Source organism: Seriola aureovittata, chromosome 5, assembly GCF_021018895.1.
Source record: "Seriola aureovittata isolate HTS-2021-v1 ecotype China chromosome 5, ASM2101889v1, whole genome shotgun sequence".
Taxonomy (NCBI): Eukaryota; Metazoa; Chordata; class Actinopteri; order Carangiformes; family Carangidae; genus Seriola; species Seriola aureovittata.
The window spans coordinates 14,895,469-14,919,211 of record NC_079368.1 but is presented as its reverse complement, the minus strand read 5'-3'; the positions used below and the strand labels follow the sequence as shown (position 1 = coordinate 14,919,211).

Below are 23,743 nucleotides of genomic sequence, written 5' to 3'. Positions count from 1 at the left end.
ATTATTTTTAATTGGATATGAGAGTAATTTTGACAATCAATTGTCAATTGAAAATATTTGTTGTTTTTATCCACAGCTCTACTCCAAGGTGCTAAAAGTAGAGGTCTAAATTACAGTCAATGATTAATTTTCATTTAATTAATATTAAACAATTAAATATTTTGTCACTCCACCTAGTTATCATTTAGGATAAGCAATAGTAAAAAATACAAGTATTTATCTATTAATCATTTGTCCATTAAATTACTTCACTGAAAACACAATAATCTTAGTTTGTCATTTTTTGCTGTGAACTGATTTCATCTTCCTTTCATATCTGATGGCCGATACGTTGCAGCATGTGTTTTAAGGTCAGTACAGATCTATAAATGATTTAACTTTGGTCCTGAACTGTAGCAGAAGAGCTGTTTCTAACGCATTTCCTGACATGCAAAACTGAAGAATGACAATAAAAAGGAAATTTTCTGAAGGTTTATTTATGAAATACTAAAGTGATATAAATAATAGTGGTTACAACTGGTCGTCAGTACCTTGCATGGCGATAGCAAAACAGGTAAAAACGTCCATTGTTGACGAAATGTCTAAAAATCTACAAATCTAGAGATCCCATTAGAAAATGATGTCCAATTAGAGGCATAATATGTACATATTTATTTACATTGCTTAAGAATAAAAATCCAGTTCTTCTGTACAAGGCCACTTTTTATGGTCAACTCTTGCATGGTTACATCTGGTAATTATTAATGAGAGCCCTTCTTTTCCAGAACAGCTTCTGCCCTGTCTTTTAAAAAAGGCATCTGGAGTTCGATAGAAACTTTGAACAAAATGTCAAAATCTAAATAGTGTTAATTCATCATTCTAAGATGATAATTAATTAAAATCATTAGACTACAAAGTACGGAACCATACTTGTAACCATCTTGTCAATAATAATGTCAGTGGTGCTTAAACAAAAAAATAATAATAATCCGAACATTCCTTCGCCATCTTGTGCCAAATGTCAGAGTGATGAAACTATTTGGGGTCAGTGGTTGTTTTGCTTTCACTGCCTGCTCCTGTTTTCTTCAAGACCTGCCCTCTGTTTACTTGGACATGTCAATCATCAGCTTAACTTTCAAGCCTCTTTGTTTTCTTTGCTGCTGCAGTGAAGTGAGTCCTCCTCTGGACAAGGACTGATCTGTGCATTCCACACATGGCAAACAACAACTTCAGAGCCAGGAAAACAAAACAGCTGTCACATGCCAGACTCACTCAGGTTTTCCCACTTTATAAAAGTCAGGGACAGGATAACAGAAAGTTGCATTTTGTCTCTATACACAGTAAACATTAGTAAAACCCTGTGTGCATTGAATGGGGGCTGAGAAGGCTTGAAAAAAAAAAAAAAAAGAATTAGTAACCAACAACTTTTTTTTGAAATGCGTCTTTCCTCTCACATTGCAGTTGAGTGAAACTTTTAGAGTAAAGGTCCTACACAGGGAGAACAAGGTCCAGCTACCTCAGGTTATCCAGTTCTAATATGGCTCGGGTTCGATGCAGTTTTCCTCTTTTTCACATCCACAGTATTAGTGCAGCAGTTTAGAGGGGTCAAATAAGGGAGGCACAGGTCCTAGGTGCCATTGTCTGCCATGCTGGAAGAGTCTGAAGAGGCTGCTGTCGGGGTTGATGGCTGGTGGCTGCTCTGCGCTGGAGAGCCGTCTTTAGGCCAGTGGCGTTGACTCAGACTCTGATGCAGTTCATCCAGTTCAGCTGGTAGGGGGATCCCCAGCTCCTGGTTGAGGGACAGAGCTTCAAACCAGTCCTCCAGCTTCTGGAAAGGTGGACTGGGGGAAGAGGAAAGGGCAACGAGGGCACACAAAGGGGTTTAAGGTTAAAACCAGATTGACAAGGTTGAGAGAAAACATGAGGAAGTAATCTGGCTGCAGAGGCGTGTCCCTGTGCAGCCAGGTTGAAATGGCATCTGAAAGTAGTTGTTTTTTCCCCTTCTGCTTCTATAGTTTCTTGAGTCTTGAGTTCAAATAACTGGCAGGAGACTGTGTCTCAGGGTGAACGTGGACATGTTTCTCATGTCGCCATTTGAGTGAGTGGTAACATTAATATTCCCACACATTTCTTTAAATGTTTGCTACAAAGCTGTTGCATCTCTCTTGACGCTTTGTTCAGGTCATTATATTAGCAGTCATCAACCAGTCAGCAACCCTGCAAAAAAATCACTTTTCATAATAAACCATTAACCATTACAATAACAGCAGGTGCTTACCGGTTGTCTGGTGTGAGGTCACAGCAGGCCACAGCCAGTGGAAAGAAAGCTGCTGGACTGTCGTCAGGGAGGAACTTCTCCACAAACTTGCCGACATTCAGGCCAAAGTCCAGCGTCCTGGGCAGGCACTCAGGGTCTGCATAGACTTTTCCAATGATCTGGATCATAAGACAGAGGAGGAAGTAATGTTCAATCAATTACTAGATACAGACACACTTAAAATGAAATATCAGGGTGAATAATTAAAGCACAGAATAACATTTTTAGCACATCAGCTACAGTGAAGTCTACTGTATGTAATGTTCTATTATTTTCTAAAGCATGTAGTTGCACTTTAGATCTGTACTTGAAACTTGCTTGATAAGTGTGTTGTCACGATCTGATAATACAGCTGTGAGCAGAAGCTGTTTTGCAAACTATTTTTGGAGTTTTCCTTGAAGTCCCCTCATCCAGGGCTTTTGAATTGCCTGCCAAAAAGCACTGCAATCGCAAGCTGTGTAACCAGAAAATCAAAGCAGATAATCAGGGTAAAATCAGCATGTTCCTACCTCACAAAGTACGATTCCAAAGGAGAAAATGTCCACCTTCTCATCATAGCGTTTACCTGAAATAACATCAAGTGAAAGATGAAGTAAATGCACTCATTGACCCGCAGAATGAATTATCCTCTGTAAATCAAGTTGGTAATTCATTGTTTTGTGAGCAGCTCACCATTGAGCATCTCTGGAGCCATCCAGTAAGGGTTTCCCACAACAGTGTACCGCTTCTTTCGGTCAATACGCCTGAAAACCCTCTTCTTAGTGGAGGGTTTTTCAGGAGAAGGCTTTACTTTCTCCTCTACTATGAGTCGAGAGAGTCCAAAGTCAGCAACGACCACAGTGTTGTCCTGGTGAAACATGACAGTTTTAATGGTTCACTCTGAGCTTCATTTGAAGTGAAGAGCCATGTTAGTACAAAAATGTATACTTGACATGTATAACTGAGTAAATATTGGTCTGACATCCAACTGACAAAATGATAAAATATCAGGTTTAAACAAGTGGGATTTGTAAGCTGAATTAATGCTCTACAAGGGAAAGGAGTCATTAATATAATAAATGCTCCTGGAGGCTCTATAGACGCAACTGTCTTGCCAAATCGCAGGGCAGGGAACTACTTTTCCTCAGTTCATTAAATCAACAAATCATTCCCACCCCTTATTCTTATTGTTTAAATGTTCTCATCTGTAGTTGTTGGTAAGATGCCATGTCACCTACCAGTTTAACCAGGCAGTTGTGAGAGTTGAGGTCTCTGTGTATGATGCTCATTGAGTGAAGGTAGGCCTGAAACAAAGAGGAAAGTTAAGGAGGGTAAAACTTCAACTTGTGCAAGAAAATATACTTTTATATAGTAAAACTTTTCAGCACTATTCAACATCTTCCATGACTGATGCCATCTTTAATCCTTGATCCAGATCTCAGCAAATCTCTACAACACCATCTAAAATATTTCACTATGCCTTTACACTCTACGGCAGTGGGAGTTAGGATTTTAAAAACTATATGAGGAAAAACATAGTATTTGAGTGACAACATTTTCATTTACTACCCCAGTAATGATCTGCTGTAATCTCAGGACCCCTTGTGGTCATGGTGACCCCAGCAAGGGGTCCTGAACTCTGAGGCACATTTACACACATTTAAATGGCTGAAAATAGCAGCCAAAGATTTCACTAATGGAAATGTCTCTGCAAGAAGCCAACTCACCATGCCAGAAGCGATGCTCTTCGCAAAGCTCACCCTTTGCTCCCATGGAAATGGATCCTGTTAGTCCCGAGTAAAAGGAAAAAAAAAATGCATAACAGAAATTGATAGACGCTTCCTCAGAGGCAATGATGCATAACAGGAGTGGATACTAAATGAGTGTGCACCAACGTAGAGACAGGGAAACAGTATTCAATAGTATCAGCAAACAAAATGTAATATTTTTGAACAAAATTCAAAATTGGCCTTTCCCCACATACTTTAAATGCATTTAATTAAAGATAAAAGAAAACACTCTCCCTCTCCTCCTTGGAGAAGCAGTCAGCTTTGGGGGGGAGGGGAGCACAGCTCTTTAAATTTCACCTGGTAGCACTTTCTACAACTTTACCCATTCCACATCTTGGCCAGTTGACATGCCATCCAGCCCACTATAGAGCCGACAGCCGTCTATCAGTGCAGAGTTTACTTCAGGTCAGCCACCTCCCACATTACTCTGAGCTGCAAACACCTCCTACTGAGGCCACTGGAAGGTTTCTGTGCTCTACTGTGGAAGAGGAGAGTAAAAGAGTTAAGTGAATCAAGTAGTTTAACTCACTGTGTCTCTGATGAAATCCTTCAGGGTGCCTCCCTCGATAAACTCAGTTATCAAATTGAGCCTCTTGTCCTTATATAGAACACCGATGAACTTCAAAACATGTGGATGATCGAGGCTTCGCATTACTTTAACCTGAGGATTAGTTGAGTGACAGAAAGACAGAAGTTCACGATTAGGAATGCAAGCAGATTATCCCTCATCAGACTCTAGTAAAGGTGAAATTTAATCCATGAGAAAAAGCATTAAATACAATAAAAATCAGGCAAATGTTTTCTCACAAGACTGGTGAAAAAAAAAAAAAACCCTCAAAACAACAAGGTACAAAGAGGTAACTGTTGGAACATGTGGCGTGCTTTCAGTTATGAGTATAATAAATCACAGCTCCATGCAGAGCCAGAGGACTTGTCTATGAGGAAGCTCAGACCTCCTGCTGCAGATTACTAACCTCCTTTAGGAAAGTTTTCTGGGTCTCCTCATCGCAGCGGATCAGCTCCTTCATCACCATCACCTCTCCTGTGGCTTTATGAGTCACCTGTCAGTGGGATGGTGACATTGAATTTAAACTGAATTTAAGCTCATTGCCAGAGGAACCAAAAAAAGTCCTGAATGGTTGGAGTAATATACATGGTGAAGAACTGATGGCAGTGGGAGGCTGACCTTGATGGCCTGTCCGAAGAAACCTTTTCCTAAGATCTCTCCATGGATGAGGTCACATGGCCGGAAGATGCGATGAGAGCAGCTACTGGAGGATCTCAAGGATTCAGAGCGCCCGATGTCTCGTGTAGTAAAGGGAGACTCTTTGGGAGAATTTGGCCCAGGTGACTTACATATGCTGTTACTCCGTCTGCGGTAGAGACAATATGGCTGATTTGAAATTAAATGCACTCACATCTTGTCCATTACTGACCCCACAATACGTAAGCTTTAAAGTTTCTGAGACCTTAGTTAGGCCTAACATACCTCAAAGACCTCCTTTTAAGCGTGCCGTCATCGACCACATCCGTTCTCTCCAGGACTGCATCAGAAGGTGAGGACAGACGCATGCGGGAGGTGGCTGGGACTCCCAACCGGCTCCTGGGTGATCCCAGTCTAAGCCGATCCAAACGCTGCCTGACCGGGTCATACTCTATAAGCAGCTGCAGCGTGTGACTGGTGCGGTGGATAAGATCGTCCACCTAAATAAACAATGAGATTTAGGGTTGCAGGATTTCCCATGATTTTAACATTATTAGTTCCCACGACCATACGATACTCTTACTGGAATTCTCAGGATTTCTTGCAGTAAATAAAATATGATTTAAACCAAAGGACTGTGGATAATTATTTATGAACTTGAATTACTGCCTTGTGGTTGTGTGCCTCTGCCACCCAGACTAGTTTCAGGTTACATCCCTGTTTATCAAGTTATATAAAATATTAACCATTTTTGTAAAATGTTGTCATAATTGCTGTACGAATTCTTGAGTTATGGCTAAAAACATGCTTTGTGCGGTCACTGTGACCTCGACCTTTGCCCACCAAAATCATCCTTGAGTCCAAGTATATGTTTTAGCTACATTTGTGGAAATTCTCTCAAGGCCTTACTGAGGTCACAAGATCTCATATATGGCTACCAACCAAGCAACCAATCAGAGCACAGCTAAGAATTAAGCAGGCAGAATAAAACTACAAACTTTCACCATGAATTTGACCTTTGTCCTTTAACAACCAAAATCTAATCAGTCCATCCTTGAGTCCATGAGAACATTTGTGCTAAATATGAAGACATTCCCTCAAGGTATTCCTGAGACATCACATTCATGAGCATGACTTGGACGTACAGTCATACAGTCGAATGGACAACATGAAAACATAATGCCTCTGGCCACAGCTGTTGTCGGTGTGGAGTATAACGAAAATTTAAGCAGTGAGCAATGACTGTATTGGAATGATTGTAATTTTGTGAGGGTGAAGTTGTGGGAATGAACCTTTAAGTCATTCCACATACCGTACTCTCCCAGCTGAAGTATGTATAAATGGAGGAATGTAAGGAATGCCAAAAATCACGTTATACATTAAAGAACATACCTTTTCAAATTGCACTCAAGGAATTGACTTGCCCTTAATAGGGACAGAAATAGCTTCATTCAAAGAATTTCAGATCACACACCTCCCATGAGTATCAGAGATATATGCAAGGTATAAACCTACCTCCTCCTCCATTAATGTCCCAACTGGAAGGCCATTGATCTCCAGGATCCTGTCTCCAACATGGATGGCATTTCGCACCTCCGGACTAATAAGCATCCCTCTGACCCTGGAGCAAAACAGTACCAACACCAATATGTGAGTATTAGCACTGTAGAAGGAATGTGCTAATTTAATGTTAGTAGATTAAGGACAACTGGGTCTGTCTGCTGGCCAGCCACTAAACCAGGACTGACTTAAACACTTTTACATCAATTGAAACAATCAACTAATACGTTTTCCTGCAGTGCCACACTTACACACACACACACACTAGTGCCCTGCTATTTGGCAAACTTATAATCAGACTTATGTTAAGCATTACTCATGCTGTCTCCAGAGGGCAGTGAAACAGGTACTGATATCAGGTGCCACTTACTCTTTGACTTGAACACTCACTGAGCCGTTGACATCCCTCAGCACTGAGACGGAGAAGCCCCTCTTGCCGTTGGCTGCAGAGGGCATCGAGATTAGGGTCACCGTGTGGGGCAGTGAGTCTAGCACCGAGTCGTGTGAACGTTTTTCCAACATGGGTGTAAGGACCACCTGCTTGTAGCACTTTCCACTGCAAACAACAGGAGGGGGAGTGAAGCATTACATGTAGGGACATATGCTTGTTGTTCAGTTACTGTTGAAAGAGCACAAAATTCAAGGAGTCATGGAATAATGACTAACTAATAACATTTACAGATGAACATTAACTTGATGACATTGTTGCCTGCTATTCTTCTTGAAAAATAAACTCACATATTAAATGAAAAATACACATTTCATAGATGAGTAAAATCAGTGACGATAGAATAGGCATGTGCAGGAGACTTACCAGTAGAGTTTCGATCGCTCCACTAAGGCGTAGGTATCCCTGTCCTCAATCACCACCTTGCAACTCAGACACACGAAGCACTCAGGGTGATACTTGTGTTCTCCGGCCACCTGGAACCACAAAACCAACCAGCTTATCTTCACAGTGCAAAGCATAAAGAAGTAATATGCTGACGGTGAGGCTGCTGTCCCACTGTGCTGTGCTTTGCTCGTCAGAGATGAGTGTGTTGTGCTGCGTGTTGTTTTCTACCCGCCTCTCGTTCTGAGCAGTGACACAGTCGTAACACCTGCTTCACTCCTAGTCTGTCTGGAATCTGCTATGATGTCACCTCCCTCTGCAGGTCTGAGCCACTCGTCTCGCTGACGTTCTTGCTTCCAACAGTCTGTCATGTGCCTTCTCTCTCATTTATACTGCCTACACATCACTGACCAATTTCCCTTTCTGCAATTTATGTCACACTCACATATTATCTGGGTTGGTCTCTCTCTCTCCCTCTCCCTCTCTCTCTGAGATAATGTGCCCAGCCCTTGGCAAGCAGGTAATCTAATTGTGCACATAGCTGAGCATGAAGCATGCTGATTCAGGTTCAATTATGAAACTAAAGTTCAAGAAATTAAGCCTTTTAAATGTGGCTCAGTGGAAAATCTACATGTGTACCTGAATGATGTGGGGATAAAGTGAGGCAGGAAAACTTCAGGACACTGTTGCCTAATTCCATGTACAGTTTATAGATCCCACAAATCTAATAGTATACTATTTTTTTCAGTTAGTTAATGCCCTTCCTTAGGCAACCTGGGTTCAGGGATCAAGCTGCCAACCAAGGATCAACCTGCTCTACCATCTGAGCTATGGCCCCTCTCATACTTATCATCTTATACCAGCAGCAAATAATTCAATACATGCAGCGATGGACGTCAATTACACTGGGACTTCAGAACTGCGACTGCCAATTTAAGTTCATGAAGATAAAGAAAAATGTTAGTTTTTTCCCATAAAATGTAATAGTTATGCTCTGTTACAGAAGCTGTTTTACCGCTATTCATAATTTGTTTGAATTTTCTTCATTTCTGAGGAGCTCCTCCATTTCCCAGCCATAGAATCACTGTGATGTGAAGTTATCTGCCTGTTAAGTTGGACTTTTTCCCACAGTTACCACACCTGTGAGCCAGTGAGTCAGTGAGTCAGTGCTGGGAAAGGATTCCCTGCTGCTACAGAGAGATTAAAGTGAAGTCAGCCAAATCATTGTGACATCTCAGAAGTGTGTCTGCAACTCCCTGCCTTCAAGCCAGGAACAGACCCACCACCACTAACCACAGTCACAACCTGCCTCAGGCTTTAACAGCAAGACAGAGCTGTAAAAAAACAAGATCAAAGTGAAAAACTAAGTGGGGCTCAATTTGGAGAGGAAAAAAATGTGAAACTGAACAGCAAAAGCAGATCAATTATAAAAAAAAAAAAAAAAAAAAAGGTCACCAAAAACTTTCTTAAAATATAACAAACATCTTCAATGAATCAATAAACTAACAAATGATTAAAACCAGGACAAAAACAATACTGTTCTGGACTTGAATGCCTAACAAGCAGCAGCAGTTCTGCATGACCCTCCTCTGCTGATGAACCACAATGATTCTCTTTCTGGCTGAGAGGCTGCAATGCCAATTCTGCTCTGCCAAAAACACTTGGCTTCACTGGCTGATGAAGCTGGATGCCAATACTAAATAGAGGAGTCCATTATGTGTGTTGCTTGGTGGCGAAAAGAAAAACTTCAGTCTGGCTCCATGTTAGACAAGTGACCCCAGTTGTGACCAGCAAGAGCTGCTGCCACCTGAATTTCATGTTTCAACTTGTAGATACTAAATCAAAGCTGGCTGACATGTTTCTCTGGTGTCAGATTTAATATTTAGTGTTTACTTCAGTTCCTCGTTATTTAAAACCTACTTTGACTTATTGCATAATTGATAAGATATGGTTAGCATGTGCATTGCACTCTACATCTGACTGAATCCAAGTTATTTCCGAAATCTAACTCATAGTCTGCGTCAGTCTGATGAATGTAAACTGAATAGTTAAGTCTATGTATTAAACAAGGACTGCTCAGTTTGCTGGAACCTCACTAAGAAAAAAGGTAAGATTGTGGAAATTAGCTAAAACTTAGAAACAGGTATTTCTTTTAAAGCAAGACTCTTTAACTTTTGCTGAACTGTGGCCACAAGTGGCAGGTACAGGAAGTTGAAACATAGCACAACTTCAGCACAAGAAGGGAGTCATAAAGTCAGTGAACTGACTCAGTGAGGTCAGTTACATAGCAATATCAAGCTAAGGCCTGCTAACAGTAAGCTACAGGTCAGAACAGACCGAGTCAGGTCGCAGCAGCAAAATGCAATGACAGCAATAAAGTAAGCAACATTTTACTGTTTCTTTATTTAGCTTTTAATGTATCGAGGGAAGAATGTGTTATTTCGTCTTTCAAAAGTAACATAGTGTTTCTTTAAGAACAGATACTTGATCTCTGAAAACCCACCAGTGCAGCACACAATGAGTCGTAGACTTTGGGTAATATCTACATAGCCATCCCACCACAGAGGACTCAACATGATGGACTCCATAAACCATCTCATGTTCAAGCGTCTTCCCACTAGATCCCTTTGTGTACTTGAGGAAGTGAACTGTGGAGAACCTCAGTACAGAGAAGGAACAGAAAGGGGCCTCAAGTGGGGGAAACTAATTCGCAAGTGAGGTCTAGGGTCCAGTCTGCTATTTTGAGCAGCAGCCTATGAAAGTATCACTCGTCTGTAATCGCCACAATAACAGGCCCCCTGCCTTTTAATGCATGTTGGTGTTAATCTGGAGCAGTAGGGAGAATGGGGTGCACAGAGAGCATTGACACGCTCTGTGGGCACTCTGGCATTATTTAAGTAGAGGGGGAAATTGTTGGCAGTTGTTCTTATATGTTTCATGGCAAGGCAGACCCTGAACGCCTGGCAATCACATCGCAATGCACATTCGCACAATAGCAAAATGAAAAATAGCAAGTCCAAAACAATATAGCCTGGTGGGTTGTAATGCTCATACACCTGGAAAACATTTTTAATTGAAGGAAATAGCAGAGCAAGAGCCATAGGTTAGCATGCCATTTTAGCATTAAAGGAGTACTTTAGCAAGGTAATAAAGCACTTCCATAAAGCTGGGGGACTTGCCGCTTCATAATCGTAGCAGCAAAGGCCAAGACATCCTTTCTTTTAGTTAGGCTTATAAGGTTTCAAAAACCCTGGAACCTACACTTGATAACACATTTTGTCACACTCTTACTTCCTGGAAAATCCATTCATCCATTAGCTATATTGCTTATCCTTTGAGGGAAAGACCAAGTAAAGTTTTCTTGATGACGGGTAAAAGTGAGATTAGCAGACGTACCATGGCAGGTCCAGTCATGAGGAGAGAGCAACCGTGGCAGAGCTCTCCAAACTTCTCCCAGTAGTGTTTGCGACAGTACAGCTTGCCATCCTTCTCATAGTACCAGTTAGTCAGGTGGTCACAGCACACAGAACACCTGTGAGGGCAAAAAAAAACAGTCCTGGTCATGTTTTCACAGAACAAAATACATGAACAGAGAAGAAGGAAAAGAGGCTTTTTCAACTCTGAGGTAATCATCTTCAAAGTGATATGTTAGAGACTCAAAAGCCTAGTGTATTATTTCAAAGGGTATGTGGGTGATAGAGTTGTTACAATACCAATACTACTATTGGAAATGCCTCTGATGATAATTCCCAATCCAATCAACATCAAGAGACAAGAGCCGGAGGCACATTTGCAGTTTGTTAAGGGTTACATATTTGAACCATCACACAAACTAGGTGAACTTTTTCTATTTTCCTTTGTCAAAACGCATTCCTCATATTACATACATTACATTCCAATGAACAGTGTTACGGTGTTACGGTGTTAAATAATGAAAGAGGGACCCTGTAGAAAACATCAATCACACTGCCGAACACAACACTTCCAACACTGAGGTTGGATTAGATAGGAATATTAGCTGGGGGCATGTTCCCGACGATGGCAACATGTACTTTTCTCTGTAGTTACAAGGTATAGGGCACAGTAAATGCCTCGTTCATGAGATCTGCTGGGTCTTGCATGTGTGCTGTTGTTTGCGCAGTGTTACAGTGTAAGAAAAACAGACGGCACAAAGAGTTGTTCCATTATTGAGAAAGGAGAATCTGCCAGGCCTTTGCAGATGGTGGCCTCAAGGAACATTTGGTTATTAGCCTCTGCACACCACCAATAAGGCAGCCAAATCCTTAGCCAATTTCCAGCACCTTAATAGGATCCAGTTGTTTAAGAAAAACTGGAGCGAGACTTTGACAACAAGCTATAGTCTGTTAAAACAGGCTGAAAAAAAATCCCAATAGGGGCAAAGTCCTTGGTCCTCATCTGGTTGTTTATTGTGCCGTTTTTGCTTGCAATTACAAACTTCTCAATGTGCATTTTTCTTATCTATGTCATTGTCAATAATAACAAGCTATCCTGTTAGCTTTGCAGTCAAAGTTGCAAACCATATAACTAACATCCAGGGTTAATTCAGGAACTTGAGTCAACATTCTCTCTCATACTTCTCTTCCTATAAATAGTTTAACATTAAGCACTTGTCATACTTAATTCCTTTTTATTGCAGTTTCAATAATACCACTCCAACGGCTGATTGATCCAAGCTGTCACCTGAGAAGATACTTGGCAAATTAAAGGGACATTTATGGCTGCAACTTCAGGACAAAATGTTCAGAGTGAGGAATGCTGAAGTTGCCAGCAGACTGGGAAGCACCTGCAGGCTATGACTGTTCCTCGAACAAGCTGCACTGGTTATGCAAAATGGTGGCAGCAGGTTGGACTGCCAGAATACAATCAGAGATGAACCACTCTGTCAGAGATTAGTTTACTGAAATGTCTGCTGTCCTGTTTTTTTATGCTGTTGCTGCCATTCACACTTTGAAAAGACCCAAAATGTTCCTCAGCCTCTTTGTTTTGACCTTGGTTTATAAGTAATTTGAATAAGGATGCTAGATGAGACTTCACTTCACTGAATCACAATAAATGTGTCACTGCTGTTTGGACATTGTTTTGCCACTGAATTGGAATGTAAAACATTCACAGGACTAATTCTTTATGCACAGGTTGCATTTAGGAATGACTACAATAATACATTTTCAACTGACACTATTGACTTCCTGATCAACAACTATTTCTAAATCAGGGATATGATCCTGACAGTGAGAGCTCTGCTGATGCTTTCACTCTTTTGAAAAAAATACTCCCTGAATGCTCACGTTTCTCTCTGTGACGAGCCTCATGCATCACTTTGCTCCCTGCACTGCAGGTATAGTTGATCCAGGCTTACTGACTTTGGCAAATATCGCAGAAGGTTTCTGGCAGCACTTAAGAAGTCGTCTAATAGAGAGAAGACCAAATTTGTGTCTTTTGTGGAGAGAAAAGTGGAGAGTGGGGGAAGCAGTGGATCTGAGGCAAAGGTGACGTTTCAGCCTTTAAAAATCAAGTGACATCCATGTTAATGCCCTTATGACAAATACTGTGAAAAATAATTTCCGATGACAGCAACAAATATTTACAATGAACATGAGGTCAACGTGATAATGACTCCAGCCTGATTCATCACACTGCAACATGATTGGGGAAAGCAGAGCTGGCAGTTTGCTACGGTAAAGACTGCATGAGTAATGGTAGCTGTGCTTCTGTGGCCACAGCTGGACTGAAGGCCACACATCTTCTCATCATTTGGATTGATGAGAAGTTTTTCGTTTAAAAATCATGTATCAAATTTGGTCAGTAAATTAATGCAAATTAATTAACACAACTCCAAAGTCTACCACTTTTCTCTCAGGTTATTTACTGATGATGCTTATATCACTCATCACTGCATCCTGTACAAAAATTGGCACGATTTGAATACATATTTGTTTATTTACAAGGGCTCAATTGGACAGCTGCCTTCATATATTACTTCCATCTTAGTTTGGTCCACTAGCTCACACTGAACCAGGACTAATGACTGGCTAATGCTTCATGTCCCTTGAGTTCAAACTGAGCTTGGAAAAACTGCTTTTGGCTTCTTTGCATCATTAACCTGGAACTCACAACAAAGCACTTAAAGCAAAAATGAATTCACTGGTACCTCTTGGTCATTCAAACCCTTTAACGTCAGTTTGTACCTGTTTCAATTGGTTTTGTTTGTTAAATTATTTATTAATTGTATTTATATATTTGTTTTAATTTGTGTTGTTCTTGTTTTAATTGATGTTCTTCTTTTAACTTGTATTTTTATTATTTTGTATCCGCTTATCATCATTGTAAATGAGGGCTTTGCTCTCAATGATTTTCGATTTTAAATAAATAAAAATAAAGACATATCACACAGTCTGGATGCAGAATTACATTAAAATCTAGTTTCAGTTTATGAAACTATTTAAATTAGACCCTAGACATTTGTAAAGTTTTGTGAAATTCTACTCAACAGTAGAGCCCACCAAAAAAAAATGACTCGTGGATATTATCTTATCACAGATATCATTATTGGCTTACACATCAGCTGAAAAGTAACAAGAAATTGTAGTGCTGAAATACCAGAAATACAGCATGTTTATAGTAATTTATAAACCATTATATGTTGCTATTACACAGTTTGTCCACCTAACAGCACTGACAAGGTCAGTTTTTAACTGTAAGACATCCCACTCTTTTCACATTTATGCAAATTTAAGGAGTCTTGGTTTAAAAATGTTGAATTATGTTATGCATTTATTTAAAAAAACATAAATTAGATTTTTCAGCTCTCATATAGTGTTGTCTGTATCAGCTTCAAAAACCCAGTATTTGTCAAGCTACAACATACACATCAGCAGTGGTAGGATCAGTATCACTATCAACATTGTCTGGTGCAGTGCGCACATTTGGGCGAATCAGATAAAAGATATATATGAGCTCAAGGAAGAAAAAGACTTGTTAAAAGTGCAGTATTTCATCTGCATATGTAGGACTTTCAGTATCGGACCAGGTGTGGCATAAAAACCAAAAACTTCCACCCTTGTCTGCCTTGTTCTGAACAAAAGCATTCCAAGACAAAACCAGTCGATAAACTATAATTATTGTCCATTATGGCCCTATAAATTGTCAAGATAAAGTGATGTAGGGGTGCTTATAAAAACACCTGATTTCCTTCTATGCGTGCTGATGAATGGGGGGCGGGCACGCTAAACTCAGGTGGTTCTTCAATGAACAATGCAGTGGTCCTGCCTGGACAAACACTACAAAGTAAACATTACTCATTTCCTTAAATCCACATTCCTGCTGGAGTGAATTCTTTTGTTGGAGTATGAGGTAGAGATAGTTAGAGAGGGACCTTTTGTAGCGGGCTTGAAGACCTGCAGAGGGAGTGTTTCACTTTTACTGAGACCTTATCTCAGAGGACTTGACTATTGTGTTTTCCACAACGACCTCTTTCCAAGAAGTGGAGAGTGACAATTATTTCTTCATTTATATCACAGGGAGAGTTAATGCAATTTGTTTTGGAATACATGCAACAAAGCTGCCTTTGATTTCAATCAATGTGAAAAAGCTCTGCTGATTTTTGTCAAGACATAAAATTCAATCAGGTATTTTCATTATCAATGGATCTGCTGATTCTAATTGATTTATTACTTGATTTTTAAAATGTCAGAAAGGAATGCTCTTTATAATTCCCCATAGCCCAAGCTAACATAAGCAAATAGCTAGTTTTAAGTTGAAAACCTAAGGATAATTCAGTTTGACAGATATGACAAAGAAGAAGCACATCAAATATGCACATTTGAAAAGTTGGAACCACCAAATGTTGCTTGGAAAATGACTGAAATTATTAATCAGTTGTCAAAATAGTTAATTTTTCTCTCAATCATCTAATCAGTTAATTGCTTTATTATTTCAGCACAAAATTCTAGAATATTATGAACCTATTAAATACATTTATTGCTTATTCTACCTTTTGGTAAGAGATGGCACCAAAAAGTAGAATAAGCAATAAATGTATTTAATAGGTTCATAATATTCTAAGCTGTTGTATTGTACTGCTGTACCCTCATTAAACTAAACTGGAAAATAAAATGAGAAATTGGTATCCAAAAAAAATGTTTCTGTGGGTGTACTGTATATGAATGTCCACACATTTCATTACTGCAGGAAAATAAATGAGGACAGATCAGGAGTACTAAATATCATGATCCTGTATTGTAGAAACAAATACGACATACGCTCTTTTTACAACACTCTTTTGGAGGCCAAGTTTGATAACAATATCTGGAGCTCTATACGCTTCAAGTGAAGTACAAGACAGGAAATATCAAGCTTTCCTTGGGGAAAAAAAACAAAATTCTGCAGTCTGTGTCTGACACAGCGGACTCACACCTCTGAATCGCTGTCTAGGAATGCAGAACACAGCGGAGTTGAACGTGCCGTTACCTATAGCCCTCAAAAACACTGCCAGGTTTACTGGAACAAGAGTGACCTCAGCTTGTAAGAATGCCAAACAAGGTGGAGGTACATGGAGGGCAGAGTGGCAGCATGTGGACAATAGACAATAGGAACACCACAGGAGGTATCACAGTAACAAGGACATTTTATTTTTGCTGTGCTATTTCTTTTTAAGAGCTCAGAGATTTAGCTCTTTAAGCAAAAATAAATGTCTTGCAAAAATGTGAGCAGTGATTTGAGTGTTGCATTGCTGCAGTGGAAGTGATATCTCAAAGTGTGTATTGAAACTTGTAAAAAGCCTGTAAAAAAAGACAAAAAAAAGGACAGTTTGAAACCAAGAGTCAAACCTCAGATGGACAACTGCAAAATACTTAAAATGATTAACAATATTGAAGTCCCACTGGCGTCCCACTTACACACAAAAAAATCTAATATATGCAAGTTTTTAAGAGTCTAACTGAAGACCTTTCTGACAAAGATACTGCTATGAAGGAGGATGCCAAAAAATGTGAGGGAGCATAAGAGTACAAAGGAAGGGAGAGGATCAATGGTGAGTAACACAGCTATGTCAGGAACCTTGCCTCTGATATGATAGAGGGAGCTGTATGTGTTATTGAAGAGTCAGTGTTTGGACCGAGTCAAATCCCAGGTTATGTAAGGACACTGCTAGATACTGGCTCAAAACTCCAAGAGAGCCATTTCAGTCATCAGAAACAGGCAACACAGTCAGCATTAAATCTGTTCTATTCTTAAGGGCTTTTTGGATCCACCAGAAGCCCTGCAGAGCCAGACATAAAAACCAAAGGATTTTTGGATATACACTATGTGGCCTCTGAGAAAAAGCTGTGCTCCAGTCAACTACATTCACAGATTCAGGCACCAGTTCTTACTCATTCGTTTCATAATGTTAAGGTCTGATTAAGCACAGTGATTGCTGTACACATACTCTTTTCGTTAAAAAAAAAAATGCAGCTGCGATCCTGCAGTCAGTTCAAACCTGGCACGGCAGTTTTGACCAGGAACAGTTCAATCGAGAAGTGTCATCAAAAAAAATCTGTGCCATCTCATCATAGATCACAACACGTGATTGTTACTGCTAACCAAGGGGAAACCCCAATGAATGTTATATGATGTTGTCATCCAACCACAGGTTCACTGCCCCATACAGAGATATCTCACTATGGAGCAGTGACCTGTGAGCTCACAACAGCTCCAGTGTGGCAATCATTAAGCCTCAAAGCAGAGGGTCAAAGTCCTCCAGGAGAGTAGGATCATTTCTCTGACCAATCTATATTCAAGAGCCTAGACCCATCCCAGTGCTGAGGCCTGTCAGCTGTGACAGTAGCAGGAATGACATCCTACACAGGGCATTTTGTGCAGAGTGGCTCAAAGACAATGCTGAATTGTGAAAAAGGAGAACAGATGTAGGCCCATGTTTAGGCTACAAGGCAGAAGCTTCTGGGATTATCCACAAGGCCATTTCTAAGTACACCCAAACGGAAAGCAGGCAGCATGTTGACCAACAGCAAAAAACAATTGTACCCATATCAATGCAAACTGTCCCCCCTCCTTTTCTATGATAACAAAGCCTTCACTTAGCAGACAAACGTGGGGGTACACGGGGTACTTGCAGGAATCAGTAAATCATAAATTGGACACTTACTGAAAGCAGGCGTTGTGCCAGATGTCCTGCAAGACTTTCATGTGAAACGAGTCTTGAATTTTTCCTCCACAGCCCGCACAGTAACAATGATCAGTACCTGTAAAATAAAAATAAAAAACACGAAGTCTTTAATATATACCTATAGCTTTAAAATTCCTAAAATAGGTGAAACTGGTAGAAACTGGGTAGCTGAGGGAGATTGAGTAAACAACAGGTTCGACGTTTCACCGACATTTAAAAAACAAAAAAACAAAACCCGAAGTTTTAAACATTGTATCAACTCGCCGTGTAAAAGCATAAGACTGAAACCCGCTGCTAAACGGAAACAATATAACCTCTCCTCGGTATGAAGTTACAACCTGAAATATTTCTCACCTTCTGGTTCCTCCATCTACTTTCTGAGAGTGTCGTCGATTTTCAAATACTTTTACAAACGTCTCATACTGAAGAAGGAGAGCTGTGATGCGCCGCTTCAAAGTTTCATTCCTCTTCGTCGCCCGGCCAGGATTCCCAAACTCCAAAGTCTGAGTAAGAGTGAGGGGGAAAAAGACCCACACAAATCACTTTAATTCTCCGCAGAAAATAAGTAACCTAAATTCTCTTGGACGGAGGTGCTTTCTAGCCGCTGGCAGGGTAACTGACGTAATGCAGTCTACAAATTCCTGTACGGAGAGCGGAAGGGCCCAGCTGCAGCACCTGGAAGCAGGAGAAAACCGAGGTTTGGCCCCAAACTGACAGGGAATAACAGTGGCGCCATCTACTGCCCACATCACCGCACTACACACACACACTACACATACTGTAGTAGACACACATTTTTAATAAGATGCAGATGTCCAAATTAAAGTTCTTCTCTCATTTAGTAACATGTACATCCTCCTGAAAGTCCTACAAACCAAATTAAAAAGACTTTAACCTGTGTTTTTATAATTATTTGTTATAATATTTTTTATAATTACAATCTCAATTTGATACTTTTGTGTTGTTATCATGCCACTTTAGAGCAGTGCTGACTCAACTTTATGATCATTTTGGAAATCATGATACTGTTGAACTGTACAGCACTATATAGAGATGTTTTTCTGTCATGTAGCCAACCCTCACTGATATTTCATTTATTTATTCAAGCCTCAAAGATCATTGAGGTTTCCTTCATTTGCATAGAGATTCAAAGGAGGACAATACTCAGTGAAAGCATTTGCTTTGAGGTGGTTTGAGATCACTGCCTTCAATTGTCCAGGGGTATTGACCGTGTGCATCTTGAGAGTTTGTTGTAAACAATTCCATGTGTGTGATAAAAATGGCGTGGGCAAAAATATATAATCAACACTGAGTAAAGTGCAACACGATTCAACAGCACCACAAACTGCAGTCTTACCAAAATGAACATACAGTTGAATCAACACCTCATCAAACAGTTTCAACGAATCAACAAAAAAACATAAAAGCAATCCCTTAGAAAAAAGGGGTTACTTTGTGTCATATCAGAGTGGTTTTAGGCGGTGGTGCTCAGCAATGGACTCTGTACTGAATCTGGATATGGGTATAGACAACACAAAATACATGAAATTGGGATATAAAAAGAAATTGCCAAAACAAAATTCTTAAGTGTGTGGTAGGTTCTGACAGAGAATCAGTGATAATGATTTATAGAGCCATGCTAGATCAACATTGGGAATTCCTGTTAAGAGTTGGAAAGTCCAAAGCAAACTTTAGAAATAAGATACATTTTCTTTCATTTAAGCTGACTCACCACACAAGTAACACTAATAAAAAAAACAGTTCACCCTGTTTCTTCTGAAGGTGCTGATAAGGTCGATAACCATAACAAACAGCCACTGTCCCTGATCACTATCCATTGTATGGTCTATGTGGAACTAGAGTACCTTCTGTCAAACATGATAGTGAGTAGGGGAAAAATGACAATGACTGTTTTATAATGAGTTGTGACGAACATCAGATAATATAATAGTGATAAGCCTACACTGTACTGAGGTGACCTATCATAGTAATACCAAAAATAATGATTTCTCTTTTAAAATCAGTTCACACTGTAGTCATCTCATTATTCTGCCATTGAGATGATGGTATCCACGTGAATAGCCCGCCCTTCTTACTTTAAATATGGTCGACTAAAAACGTGATGGCGGCAGAGAATGCTGCAGTAATGAGTCCTACAACTCGGAAATTAGTTAGCCTTTTAGCACTTTGGGTTCCCTCGTCTCGAGAGCATTTTGAAATAATTGGCATGTGGTTAACTCAAGCTCAAGATATGTACGACATATACCTGTTATATATAGAGACTATGGTCAGTACATATCCCAGTCGAGGTTTCTTTAAATCAGTTAGGATATTGCAATATTCTACGCACGCGCAGACTTGTGTGTGAAAACCAGAAGGAACCAGAAGCAAGTAAACCAGTAAATTACAATGATTTATCGTCTCTGTGTAAGATCTGCTGTAAGTTTGAGAAGTTTTAGACCGAATATTGTTACACAGATAGAGCGGCGCCTTTCACGAATAACTCAGTACGTAGGTGGTGTGCGTAGCGGGAGAGAGAGCGGTGAGGCTGGCGATCGGAGCAGAAGTTAGCTAGTTAGCTTAGCTAGTAGTTAGCATTATAGCTGTGAACCTACAGTTTTCATGTTTGTGCACTTTAGGCTGTTTGTCAGTAAATAAATTCCCTCCTCACGACCCATGTTCCCGCATCTCCCCCGTGCTTGCCAACTACAGTCCTGAGTCCAGACTACGAGCCAGGGAAGGTTAACAACATTCAGACAGGTAAATGCAGGATTCTGCATTGTCACTGAAGTGTGTCATTGTCAGCTAATAAGTAAACATGCTGAAGATTACCATAGATGTGACAATCTTTCCTCCATAGTGCACTTTTGATGCGTTAACTGTCTGTTGAGAAAAATAATCCAAAACTTTTTCAGCCAGGAAGGAGAAAGGTGAAGTTTTCCAGGCAGAGAGCAGCAAGATCATGAGACAGGACAGGCCCTGAATTTAATTTGCTACTACTACTGTCATGAAAAGGTAAGTTTTAGTCTGGACCATATTAGTTGGCAACTTGGCTCTGCTTCCCTATCTGTTAAAGTCACTGCGCACCACTGCTTCTCTTCTTGTTCCTCTTATTTGTTTTAATGGCCAGTTGCAACCATATGGATCATTATCACCGTCTACTGCTGAGTCCTGGTGTTCCTGTTATCAATCCAGTGTCATTTAGGTAAATAAAAATATGATTCAAAACATCTTTCCCAGGATTTTTTTTTTGTAAAAATAGCTGAAAGATCCACGCATTTGATCCGTTGTTGTTCCAACTGAGTCTTTGATAGGTCCCTCTCATTTTCATATTTTGGGCAGACAAAAAACACATGTTCCACAGTCTCCTTTTGATTGCATATGTCAGTTTCCAGATGCATGTTTTCCAATGAGATGTAACGATGAATTAGTTTGGTATGACCTAATCTTATTCTACTAATCATGTCCTCTTCTCTCTTACTTTCCCCAATGTCTTTTCCACTCCAACCTCCATGCCACTGCTATGCACATGTGTAGAACAAATTGAGTTTCTGGTATGGATCGGGAAATGACACACCATTGGAGAAGAAGTCGCTTTCATCTTCCTGCAGTATCCCATTACCATCCCTGGCTCCATGTTTTGTCAGCGATCAGTAACTAAAATACTCATATACACTGCTCTTAATCATACTGGTCTCCAAACAGTCCCTGACCTCAGCAAAGCAGGACACTTCTTCCTGTGTGCACAGAGAAGTCAATTGCAGGTTACCGGTCTGGAGGTAAGTCTGACAGCGTCAGAAATTTTAAGTTCCCTTTCTTATCAGAGATCCTACATTGATGTGATTGGTAAGAGGATTTACTTGCATGGAAAAAGTACAGAAATTAACAGGTAAAACACTGCTTGAGACCTTTTATGACTTTGGTTGGGATGAGGAATTACTTATGAGGAAAAACTGAACTAAATTGAAACATTAACAGAGATTCAGAGAGCAGCAGGAGATATCGGACACACCAGACTCTTATGTGCATACCAAATGGACACCACAACCCTGGTCGAAAAAGCTTGCACAACGACAAGTATAAGATACTAGTATATAAATATTCGTCATTCCCTCACAATCAAAAGCCCTACTCCACTACTTCAAGTAATTCACGTTACTTCAAGACAAAATTTCATCAGAGAAAATAAAGGAGTTTGTGGATATCTTGCTGGACTCTCTCTCTTCCCCTAGTGGTAAGGAGGGACCTTTTCACCCACGTTCAGTGACTAAATTGTGAACTGATGATGGTTGCCTGGCTCCCGTGGCAGCTAGCTGCAGCTTGTTGCCTGGCCTTGGCTAGCTGGCTCCCCCACTCCAGCAGACTAATTGTATGAGTTGATGATTTCAGAAATTAGTTAAGCAAAGCTCAAAAATGTGAAATAACACTTGTATTGAACCCAATGAAAACAGGCTAAATAGGTCTCGCACAGAGAGAGAAAACCTTGAAGACAACATAGTACAAATATCTTGAATAAAACCACTGAATGTAATACATTTTCTCTCTCTCTTTCTCTCTCTTTGCATACAATAGAATAGTTTGTATGATTTTGTCACCTATTTGCAAAAATGTGCCCATGATTTCAAACAATGAATTCAAATAGTGGAGAAAAATTGTAATATGGAAGAATAAATGAATCAGTCTACAGTTAAAATGTAATCAGGAGAATATTCCTGATAAGATGGTTATTAATCTTTTTTTCCTTGTTTGTGGGGACAGTCTGTGAGAAAGCCATCCCATGAGGCACAGATGGTCTCCTCTTTGGACAAAGCATATTACTATATATGCAGTGTGTGATATTGAAAGGGATTTGTTGGTATAGGGTATTTACTGAAATAAATTCAGTCATAATGCCACAGTGTGACCTGACCCAATACCAATGTTGGGCCACTTCTTTCAGTATCATGCAGTTTCCTCTTTGAGAGCTCTCTCAGCTGTAACGTAGAGTTAGTTTCTTCTTTGAGAAAGTTTATGTTTCTGAAAAGACTGTCTACGCAGCTTTTGTTGTGATGCTTTTTGACCCTGTTACTGAGCACAATTAGCACAATTGTAAAAAAAAAAAAAAAAAAAAAAAAAGGTAGGCCTACTAGTAACATGTATAGTTGTACTGCATTGGTTGTTTCCATACATGTATTTGTACATCAGAGGTTTGAGTATAATTGAAGCTCATGTAAATAGCCTCTGCCATAACAGAGAAACATTTGCAACAACCTGGAAAGTTTATTCCAAAGGTTGCAAATAAACATTCAAACAACAAATGTTGTCACAGTTGTTGACACAACTTTCGGGTTGCCAGGTTATGGAAAATCCACCTCCAGTATTATGTTTGTCTTTTTAGTTCTTTAATTCATTGGGGTGACCTCTCCAAGCTCCAAATGTCTACTGGAAAAGGGCTGCAGGACATTTGAACCAAAATCAATTTGTAAACGTCTTGTTAAGAGAACACAACTGCAGACTGTTTATAATCTTACAAAGTTTTCAATAAAATTAAAAAACAAACAAAAACAAACTATACATTATCAGCTTTACTGCTTACTTTTTGCTGTGTCTCAAAACAACTGCACTAAAACAACACGCAGCTATGATCTGCATGGCAAAGAGTGCATTTTACTGTGATTACGAAGACAGCTCTTTAAATTCCGCTGTCACTTCTTTTTTTTTCTTTTTTTTTTTTCAATGTCTGCCACGGACAGTTATGCTCTGTAAAGCTCAACGGTGAGCACTGCACAGGTTCCGGGTTGTAAACCAATAGAGAACAACGCGAAATGAACTTGAAGTTCACCGATTTTGTCTTCAAAATAAAAGCACCAAACTCTTTTATGCTTGGTGTTCGTTTTTTTCTACCCGCACGAGCTAGTCT

At 39.9% G+C, this 23,743-nt stretch overlaps 1 protein-coding gene and 1 long non-coding RNA gene across 4 annotated transcripts; one reads left to right on the top strand and one right to left on the bottom strand.

The window, feature by feature from the left end:
* Positions 1 to 456: 456 nt before the first annotated feature.
* limk2 (LIM domain kinase 2) lies at positions 457 to 18,476 on the bottom strand. Its single transcript, XM_056376132.1, has 16 exons — positions 18,199 to 18,476; positions 17,824 to 17,920; positions 11,058 to 11,193; positions 7,644 to 7,753; positions 7,200 to 7,385; positions 6,785 to 6,890; positions 5,555 to 5,769; positions 5,252 to 5,438; positions 5,040 to 5,126; positions 4,595 to 4,726; positions 4,003 to 4,059; positions 3,514 to 3,579; positions 2,969 to 3,143; positions 2,806 to 2,861; positions 2,258 to 2,415; positions 457 to 1,820 (listed from the first exon to the last, which is right to left on the bottom strand). The coding sequence occupies exons 1-16, from the start codon at positions 18,212 to 18,214 to the stop codon at positions 1,607 to 1,609; spliced, it is 1,998 nt and encodes a 665-aa protein (XP_056232107.1). The 5' UTR covers positions 18,215 to 18,476; the 3' UTR covers positions 457 to 1,606.
* Positions 18,477 to 19,966: 1,490 nt separating this feature from the next.
* LOC130169819 (uncharacterized) lies at positions 19,967 to 23,714 on the top strand. 3 transcript variants are annotated; one of them, XR_008827891.1, is made up of 4 exons: positions 19,967 to 20,604; positions 20,760 to 20,859; positions 20,975 to 21,049; positions 21,382 to 23,714. It is a non-coding gene; the product is annotated as an uncharacterized LOC130169819 (long non-coding RNA). The 3 variants fall into 3 exon arrangements; XR_008827893.1 differs by lacking the exon at positions 20,975 to 21,049; XR_008827892.1 differs by lacking the exon at positions 21,382 to 23,714 and having other exon boundaries at positions 20,760 to 21,049.
* The last annotated feature ends 29 nt before the right edge of the window (positions 23,715 to 23,743 follow it).

Excerpts from the sequence above, each read along its gene's own strand:
- limk2 (XM_056376132.1), bottom strand. Across the intron at positions 7,754-11,057 it reads TCATGACTGGACCTGCCATG|GTGGCCGGAGAACACAAGTA; the intron begins GTACGTCTGCTA and ends TTGTGGTTCCAG. Across the intron at positions 1,821-2,257 it reads GACCTCACACCAGACAACCG|TCCACCTTTCCAGAAGCTGG; the intron begins GTAAGCACCTGC and ends CTCTTCCCCCAG.